Source organism: Pleurodeles waltl, chromosome 4_1, assembly GCF_031143425.1.
Source record: "Pleurodeles waltl isolate 20211129_DDA chromosome 4_1, aPleWal1.hap1.20221129, whole genome shotgun sequence".
Taxonomy (NCBI): Eukaryota; Metazoa; Chordata; class Amphibia; order Caudata; family Salamandridae; genus Pleurodeles; species Pleurodeles waltl.
Window position 1 is genome coordinate 784,851,753 of NC_090442.1, and position 10,021 is coordinate 784,861,773.

A 10,021-nucleotide genomic window follows, 5' to 3' on the forward strand; every position below is an offset into this window, starting at 1 on the left:
CGTCACTTTTGGGACGGATTAACACCTCCTCCAAAGTTAGAATAACCCCCATTGTCAGCTACCGACTACATCCGTAGGATCGGATTTAGAAGGATTTGTGGTATTGTTTATGTGTTCAAGGTATCCCTGCTACAGTGAGATGTTCTGGTAGTAATGTTCAATCCTCTTCCAAGACGTCACTTGCTGTGTTTCAGTTTTTCTATAACATCACATGTAATCAATCATGGAATCGGGTTACAAAGTTATTTGAGGTCACTTGCCGTGATGTCATTCAGGGGTCAAAAGGCACATGATGCCAGTTCTGCTATCCATGGTATTTTGCTGAATCGACATTCAAGATCCTATGGCACCTTTCTTAGACATCATTTTCCTACTTTTATATTTCACGTTACCTTTGTATACCACGATTTATCTGCCTCTTGCAAGCTTTTCTTTTCTGTTTCACTTTATATTTTATCTTCTAGCCCACCTCTATAGCTTTCCCTTGACTCTTCTCCACTTTCCCTCTAGTTTCACCACTTGCTATCCTACTTCTATATCTCAGTCCCTCTCACACACCTCTCTATTTCTCTGTCCACCAGCTGCTGCTTAAACTATGTCCATCCTCCGTACGCGACTCTCTTGCCTATCCCACTCACTCTTGCAGCTCTTGTTTTACTATCCCCCCTTTCTCTTTAATTCTAGGCTGTCCGTGCTATCAATGGCTGTGAGCATGACATCACCGCAGAGGAGTTTACCAACCGCGTCTTTGACAGGATCGACATCAACGGCGATGGTGAGTCTTGTCCTATTTTCATTTCAACACCTTTTGCTTTCAGATCTGCCTAATAACCCCCACTTTATCTACAACCTTTCCGATTTTTAGGATTGGAATACTGAATATCGACTCTCATAATAACGTGATATGAGAATATCAGGGGACAAAATATTGAACGATAAGTGCATATTGTGAAGTATGGATTTACTATTCCTAGCTCCACACCTGCGTACCATGAAGATATGTACTGTATATGCACATATATGTGGTTATGTATAGAAAATGTAGACTTATTTAACTTTTTTTGATATTTTGTCCTCTACATTCTTTCCCTTCGATATTCAGGGCGCACACTGATTTTTTGTACTGCTGCTACTCACACTACCTGCTTGCTAGTCGCCCCACCACATTTCACTAAGTGTTCTTCATGTTTCAGTCAACTTCTCATCTCCATCCTGCTAGTCTGCTTTCAGCACCTGTCCCTTTTGCTTCTCTCTTGTTCCAGCCCTCTCCCCTCTTCAATCTGACCACCCTGCTTCACCTCCTTCTTTGTGGTCTTATACAGCCACCCCTTCAGGTTTTCGGACTTCCTGTTTTTCAATCTCAAATTTCATGCTTCCTGTGTTTCACTCTCACAAACTACTCCATACACACCATCTCCAATCCGAGTACTCCTAATCTGCAGACCTTCCACCCTTTTTACTCCTTTGACTTACCTTAATCCCTTTCAAGCAGCAGGATAGGTCATTCTATGAAAGCGTCAGTAGTGAGAAACCCAAATTTGGTATTGTAGATTGAGGCTTGAGATAGGAGGAACTTTGTGGGATTTACTATAGGAGAAAACATGGTTGTGTCATATGGAGGAGAGGGAACTTGTGGTGGGACACAGACAAGGAGAGGGAAGTGCTAGCGTCTTGTACAGGAGAATGTGGTACTGGGATCAGATGGGGGAGAGGACCATGGTGAGATCAGGGATACGAGAAGGCTGTGAAGGACTCCGGTGGAGGGTAGAGCTATAATGATGTCAAGTAGAGGGGAGATTCATGGGTTGGTGAGGTGGAGGAGGGAAAACTTTTGGTGGGAACTCGATTAGGAGAGCGCAGTGCTAGGGGCTCATAGAGGAGAAAATGGCACTGGGAACAGGCGGAGGAGTGATCCATGATGAGTTAAATAGAGGATACGTTAATGTAAATGGTCAAGTATAGGAGTGTCGTGGTCAGGTGGGGCAGAAAAGAGGAAAAAGCTAGAGTGAGGAGAGATAACAGGAAGGGTGAGATGTCTAGAATATAGAAAATAACATAAGTGGCCCGAAAGAGCAGAGGCAGTCTGGGCTAGTTATCAGAGAAGGAGAACAACTCTGGGGGGAAGATACAGCTGGGGCTTATACCTTGTGTTGTGAATAGAGTTGTCTTGGATCTATTGAGACTAGCTACAGAAATAGAGGTGGCCTGAACAAAGATGCAGGGTGGAATGACCATGGAATAAGGAGGATGTGTGGACTCTGAGACACTGAGTACTTATTGATCTCTGTATGGAATATGCATGGGATAATGGGCAAGGACATACCGTCACCTCCCACAGAGGTGCCTCTGGTCCTTATCGTCAGTGGAAGAGCCGAGGTGTCAGTGCCAGGCAATCACAGTTCTTTGAATACCTTGGCACTGTACCTTCCCTTGCATGCTTCTGTTTGTCCCATTCACGCACTGGTGTACACTCTGACCCTTTACCTTCTCTAACATCCGCAGGTGAGCTTTCTCTCGAGGAGTTTGTGGAAGGCGCCAGGAAGGACGAGGAGTTCATGGATGTGATGATGAAGAGCCTGGACCTGACCCATATCATGACAATGATTAACAACCGGAGACACAGTGTCTAAAGAAGGCACATGGAAAGCGTGGGAGGAGGGCTGTAGAGGATAGTTTGCAAAAGAGGGTGCTAGTGATAGTGCATTCGTAAGAGGAGTACACAGGCTTGACAAAGACACATGGGGACAGTGTGTGTGTGTGTATGTGTGTGTGTATGTGTGTGTGAGAGAGAGAGAGAGAGAGAAACAGAGAGAGAGAGACGTGTGTGTGCATGAGAGCTAATGTGAACAGAAATGTGCATGCAAAAGAGGAAAATGTAGGCAGAGTTAATATGAGAGCGAATTAGACAGGACGAGTATGCAAGATTGCCAAGGATAGGGTTAATGTGTGTGAGCAGAGTATGTGAGAGGGATAAGAACTGTGTGCGGTGGGGATAGTGTAAATGAAACATTAGTAAGAATAATGTGTGAGGGAGGTACATAGGGCTGATGATACAGAAGCATGTGAGGGAAAATCTGGATATAAATAGTGTTGGAGAAGTAGTGCATAAGGAGATGCTGAAAGAGTTGGGTAGTGATCATTTGTGAGGCATGTTTGTTTTTAGTGACACACACGGTGTGTGAGAAAGTGGCTATGAAAATCTGCTAAAGTGTGGGAAAAAGTACACGTGTGAGGGAAGCTCCTATTGCTGGTATGTGACAGGAGACCACATACTCGAGAGAGGCTTACAGTTATTATGTGTTAGAGAAGGGTGAATATCTTAAGAAAGAAGTGACTGTGAAAGGATACGCGGGAACTGGGATAGTGGGCGACAGAGGCAGTTGAATTGGGATACATTGTCGGAGGGTTGAATAGGGTTAGTGTGAAAGATTAGAATAATGGAAGAATGAGAGGGAAGTTCAATGAGAGCTAGATAACAACGATGTGTATGGAAAGGGTGGCAGAGATAGTTAAATATGCATGAAAGTGTGTAAGGAGAGTGCATGTGAGATGGATGTGACATGTTCAAGCAGAGTGCATGTGCAAGAGAAATAAACAGGGACAATGTCTGAGGAAGGTGTGCGAGTTAGCAGCACCTAGGCCCATATTTATACCTTTTTAGTGCCGCATTTGCGTCATTTTGTGACGCAAAAGCAGCGCAAACTTCCAAAATACAATTGTATTTTGTAAGTTTCCACCGATTATGCATAAAAAAAGACACAAAAGCGGCACTAAAAAAGTATAAATATGGGCCTTAGTGTCTGTAATCACTGAGTCTCCTAGAACTCATGGGCTTGTTTCTTGGTGATGAGAGGGTCCTAGACTCGGATTTACAAACATTACAAATATTATTATTAACAGAACCCAGCAAGTGAATTTGATGCACTGCATTGTGTGAAAGGGAGACAGTAGCACTGCACTATAACTTCCGCTCTCTCAATGTGCTGCCTCAAACCAGTGCAGGCACCCTTGCACCACAGTGCCAGGGAGCCTGTGTTATGGTCAGGATACAAGATAGTTTTTGTGCAGGAAGTGGTGCCTTTCTACACAAAATTCATTGGTGGAGGCTTTTTCCTTTTTGTATGTGTGCTGCAAAGAGGAAATACGAGGAGAAATAAATATATTTCTCCTTGCTATGCCAGCCTGAGGCAGGTGCACCATTGAGGAGCAAAACCAAGTTACAAATCAGTGTAGATGAGGGTTTGCATAAAAAATCTATGGGTGGATGCACAGGAACGCCCATGCACGACCAATGGAACGACTTCCAGACCAAAAGTAACACAAAGCAGTGCAATGTGCTGCGTTGTGTTACTCTTTCTTTTTGCAAAGCAGCCCAATGGCATTTTGCGTTGCTTTGTAAATACCAAAAAGGATTTTCTGTCAGGTCTGTGTAAAAAAAAAAAAAGTAACACAAACATAGGCAAATACTTTGTAAACTTGGGCTCTGATATCCATAATACAGATACCAGAAATATGGATGAGGCAGCACATGCATATCAAAGGCAATAGGAAAATTAGCAATGCTTTTAGAATTTGTGAAGCCAAGAATCCCACAAGCTCCCATGCACAAAAACAATGTATCTCTGAAGAAATTATTCCATCAGAGCCCCTAACCTCTATGATAACGTAAAGCTCACTACTCGGCATGTCCATGCAACAAGCCACCAACCCGAAGATGACTTAGATGAAACATTCCAATTTCCCTGGTATCCTATTGCCAAACAAGTTACACTAGGCAACTGAGACTCGTCGTGCATGATTGCCAGACAGCTGACGACCTACTGGAAATCTCTCTGTGTAAAAAAGAACAATCAATTAGTATTAGCAGTCAATTGCATGTCATTCTGGACCACTTCAGGCCTGCGCTCCTTAAACGCATTTACATCATGGTAATCCATTGCAAGTAGAGATGCGTGATTGGTTAATGACGTTTGGTTTTTAGGCATTCCAACATTTAATCTCCCTGTGTCAGTACTTCCACAGTAACCGATAGTCACCTGGCAGAGTTGTACTCTCTCTGGTCTGCCAGATACTGTTTAGCCATGTTAGAAATGCTTGTAACCTAATCACAGAAGCAGAACCTTCCTTCTATTAGGGAATTAACCAGTGCTGCACGGTTTGGTTGGAGTACTGCATCAAACACTCAAAAAAGCCCGTGCCACCGAAGTCCTCACCATTAACAAGCATTTAATACGTACACAATGTATAAAATGCACGAACATGGAACAAATGTACTTGTATACTTTAGAGCATGCCTGGCTCCAACAGATCTGATCTTGTTATCTTTCATCCGGAGTCACTAAAAAGCTTTCCAGCTGTGTATTCTAATTTAGCTGAGATGGATTTGCTTCAATGTATTGCCGATGCAGTGTTGGCTCCATACTAACCTTGCAGGATGGGTTTACCCTAAAGGCATCCTAGATGTACCCATTCTTCACTTCCTTGAAATGGAAAATACTTACACTTCACTGCATCTAGCTTCCAGTGAATGGCTGGTCACAAGAATCACCGAGTAGTATGTGATTTGGAGCACTCCCCTTACTGCAGAGAAAGAAATGCTGCAGCTGGGGCGTCAATCAAGATACCTGATAGAGCCGCTGGGCTTCTATTGAGCGCAGGGTCAGTGGAGGTCTGTGGGCAGCGTGGTATTGTGCCGCTGGGGCCAAAGGGCAGAGCTTTCTATCCAATGGGGAGTCCTCCAAAACAGAATTGGAAAATAGATTGAAATGACTTCAGCTAAGAGGTGCAAAGAAAGGGAAGAGCCTTTGCGAGGCCTCTGTCCCTCAACAGAAAGTGAGAGAAGCCCTGCAGGAAAGGGAAAGAGCTGATATAGATGAGGGAATAGCGGTACTCTACGGAAGACGCTTTGTGAAACAGGAAGCGGGGGGAGAGGCCTTGTAAGGAATATTGTAAAACTGAAGTGGACAACAGTGAGGGGCCTCAAAGAGGAAGGCAAGAAATGTTTAGTTAGGCAAAGATACGGAAAAGGGTCCTGTAACCTGGTGCCCTGTATATATACGGGTTTTTGATAGCAATCTGCCGTGCATAGAATAGTGTGCAATATATGTGTATTTTATGTTCACTTCCCAGACCGTACCACTTTCCTCTTAGTTGATTCTTTCATAAAGAGTTGTTCATATTGTGTGTTTATTTTACTCGATGAGGGCCAGCTGAACGTCTTGCTTGAGAAAAGATGAAGAAGAATAGGTGTGATGTAAGGGAAGTATACACCAGTGGGGCAAAGAGGGTTTTCTTTCTTCAGGGGGCCAAAGTCACACTAGATCTCAAAGATGACTTGAGATCTGCATGACTGAATGTTGGTCTCAACCACTAGGGTCTCTCTGACTCATCAGGAGTGAATGGTCATTATCAGCGTTCAGGGGGCAGTGATCACTCTGGATCCTGAGGGTTACTTTAGCACTTTAGGAATGTATGGTCACGGTCAGTGCTTAAGGTCCGGGGATCACTGTGCACACATGAACACATCAGCTCTTAGGGGCTAAGGACCATGGGAATTACTGTGCCCCTGCCAGATGCTGCTGTTAGTCTCAGCTTAATGCTGCTGCTCTATTTTTTGTGTTGACATTGTGTATTGTTTGACTGCCAGTGCCATAAGATGAATGTTGGACAGCTGAGTGGACTGGCAAGGTTTGTGCCTTCCCCGTGGCATTATTCATGGGGCCATATGTAAATAGGAAGTGGCTTTTTTGCAATTTTTGCTTGATTTGTACTGTTGTTTAAAATAAAAGATCTCAATATCCATCCAAAGGGTGTCGGTGATGATCTCTTCTCCAGCAAATCCATTAACCATTCAATGTAACCATGATCCCTCCATCGAATAATGCATATGTTCATCAAACCAGCCATACATTCTTCCATCAGCCAATCAAGGCAACAATCTAGCTATCAATCAATGCTCCCTCTCATCAATCAATGTATGCATACAATCATCTGTAGGCGTAAACATTGATACATCAACCATTCAATGCACCCTTCCATCAGTCACTCACTTTATGAATTCGTCATCCATTGATTTCATCCATCCTCAAAGTCATGATGCTGTCTCACAAGCAATCATTGCATCAAAATACCTTCGCAAAGCCTCAAGTCCAACACCAATCCTTGTCTGAAGCAGAAGATTATTTTTGGAACTCTCTGCCTGCTTATCTAAGAACCAAATCCTCACTGATCTTGCCCAAACAATATTTACAGGACCACCTCTTTCTGCTTTACCTAACAGTGCATGTCCTCAGTGTAGCATGTGTTTCCCTAACCCTGCTGCTTACACGCTTGTTGGCTGATGAGAAACATTGCTGTGTCTGCTGATCCGTGTAAAGTATCCTTAGGCTTCCATAAGTGTCTGTGCAGCATATAAACCTGTTATATAAATAAACAATAATCTCCACAACCAGAAGATAGGTGTTCTTTTACAATGCACTAAAGATCAAGAAGATACGAGATGCACCTGCACGCCTCCATTTTAGGAAGAAGCTGGAAGCAGCCAATCATCTTTGCTGTTACTTACAGCTGAAATTAGAGGCAAAAGGGGCTTGAAATCTACATAAGAATTGATCATTTATTTAGTTACCCCGCCATTCATCCACTCACACTTGCCAGGTGACAGCTGTCTCCATCCCTGTCTCCTACTATGGTCACTGACCTGGCACTTTCTGAGCCACATATGCACAGTCCTCTGCTGACACTTCCTTAACCTCTATTCGTCAACCCTGTACAAGCCTCACACTGGTAGTTCTGCCTTGGCACTTCCAAATCTATGCCTTATAGTAGTACCTGGGAGGGCCCAAGCATCACACAATCACCCTCAATGGGAAGCGCCTAGGCTAGCCCCATTTGCTCTAAGCTGGCATGGCACAGGACTCCGTATATGGACCTGTACACTGGCATTATTCAATTTTCAGTGGTCAAGAGGCTCGCTACTGCTGACCGCAGCAGAAATGTTCAGGTCGTACTCTATGAGTGTCTTCTTCCACTGCCCAAGCCTTTCTCTATTACACCTGCACCAGCACGGCCCATTTATCAGCATCAGCCCTTCACTTGCAGAGCCAAAAACCTCCCACTAACAATCTGTACTGGAACTGCCAAATCACAAAACTACTATCCTGGCACTAGCAGTGCCCACAACTCATACTAGCAGTCTCCAATCACACCACCCAAACATTATATTATCATCCAGACACTGGCATTGCCAGTACATGTGCTGGCACTGGCCATTCCTCTCATGATAAGCCTTCAAAGATCTGCACTGACACTGGTCAGACCTTCTTCAATCATCCCATAAGTACCAGTGCCCACAGCCCATACTAGCAGTCTCCAATGACACTGCCAAGGTCTCACACTATCATTCACACACTGGCATTGCTAGAACATGTACTGGCAATTCCAAAGACTTGCACAATCAGCCACCACAGCCCTGCATTGCCATTACCCAAGCCTCACACTGTCATCCCAGTAAAGGCACTGTCCAAACATCACTCTAACATTTCAGCACTGGCACTTCCAAAACATTTGGTGCTATCCAATATTCACATGACCGGCAGTGCCAAGCCTTGAGCGGTCTGTTAACCCCTAAAGAATCATGCTATCAGTTGTGATTTGGCTTTGCCCAAATTTCATATTAACAGCTCTGCACTGGCACTGTCAAGTGGCATGCTAAGAGCTCTGCAGTGGCACTGTGAAGCTGCATACTGCCAGTCCAGCACTGGTACTGCTTTTACCTCACATTATCAGCCTCAAGTGGCTGCACTGGGACTGTCCAAGCCTCATCTCATGTTCATCCAAGAACCTGCACTGCCCAAGTCCCAAGCTGCCAAAGTAACATTTACCAAACTCACATTCGCATTCACAGTTCTCTACTGCCACTACCCAACCTCGCACTGTCAGCATCCACTGCCCCTGCCCAGTCCTCCTACTGTTGTCACGTAGGTTCTCATTATTCTAATGAGACTACTGGATTTTGAGCTACAGAATCGCCTGCGGTGTGGGAGACTGAGTCTGACCCACTACAGGTGACACCTGTCGCTCCAATCCGGGTTTTGCTCCGGCTAACTAGCAGTGCCTCGTCTCTACCCAAGGGCAGGGATGATTGGGCAGCCGAGCGCATGACATAACTGGTTTCTCAGGGAAGCTGTGGTCACTCAGGTCTCATCCGATTTCTCTGTTACATTACTCTCATATATACAATGACAAACAGAGGCAGTATATGTTTCAATAATGATTTTAATGAAGCGACTGCATCTTAGATAGCAAAGCGTGGGTTGCAATAACCAGGACGATACAGCATGACAAGATTAAAATTGTGACAAGGAGAGTGAACATAATGCTACCATATTGTCACTGCAGTCAATGGACTAATTCCTACCTAGGCTATAATAGAGCACAGCGTGTTAAGCTCTACTTCTGTCCTTCAGGTTCCCCTAGGAAGACATCATCCCCCATACCTGAGCAAAGGCCTGAAGTATGCATAGGCAGCTGTAGCAAAGCCTTCAGCAATCAGCATACAGTCGTGGTTCTCTGGCTGGAATCTCCCTCTAACGTGTAAGGGACAAGGAAGTGTTTTTATAATAAAACAGCTGATGTTCTGAGAAAATGTCCCTACGTAGGGATGTGTTTTCTATGAAAATGTTATACCACGCTCATCGGCAACCTATCTTACTGCAGCCTTGGAAGAAGCACAGAGTGAGCAAGACTGTCTTGTTTGAGAACAGAGTGCTGGCTTAGGCAAAAACAGCTAGATAGAGAAAATAAAACAAGACCGTAAAAGTGGCTACTGTAACAATAATAAAATGAAGCCGAATAAAATATATCTAGGTTAATGTGCAGAGCGGCAGGCCTTGTGTGTTAAAATAATGTGTATGAAGCCATAACTAAAATGGCTACACAACACCCACCCCTTGTCTGTTGAAGGTGGTTCAAACGCTAATTAGATATCAAATGCCACTAAAAGCTCAACCTAAGATATACA

The 10,021-nt window shown here is 44.2% G+C and overlaps 1 protein-coding gene across 1 annotated transcript in view; it reads left to right on the plus strand.

The window, feature by feature from the left end:
- Nucleotides 1-6,807, plus strand: part of LOC138288170 (guanylyl cyclase-activating protein 1-like) — a 172,239-nt gene extending 165,432 nt beyond the window's left edge. The window contains exons 3-4 of the mRNA XM_069229488.1: nucleotides 685-775; nucleotides 2,503-6,807. Coding sequence (XP_069085589.1) covers nucleotides 685-775; nucleotides 2,503-2,630 — 219 coding nt within the window. The 3' untranslated portion in view covers nucleotides 2,631-6,807. The remainder of the gene's footprint in view (nucleotides 1-684; nucleotides 776-2,502) is intronic.
- The last annotated feature ends 3,214 nt before the right edge of the window (nucleotides 6,808-10,021 follow it).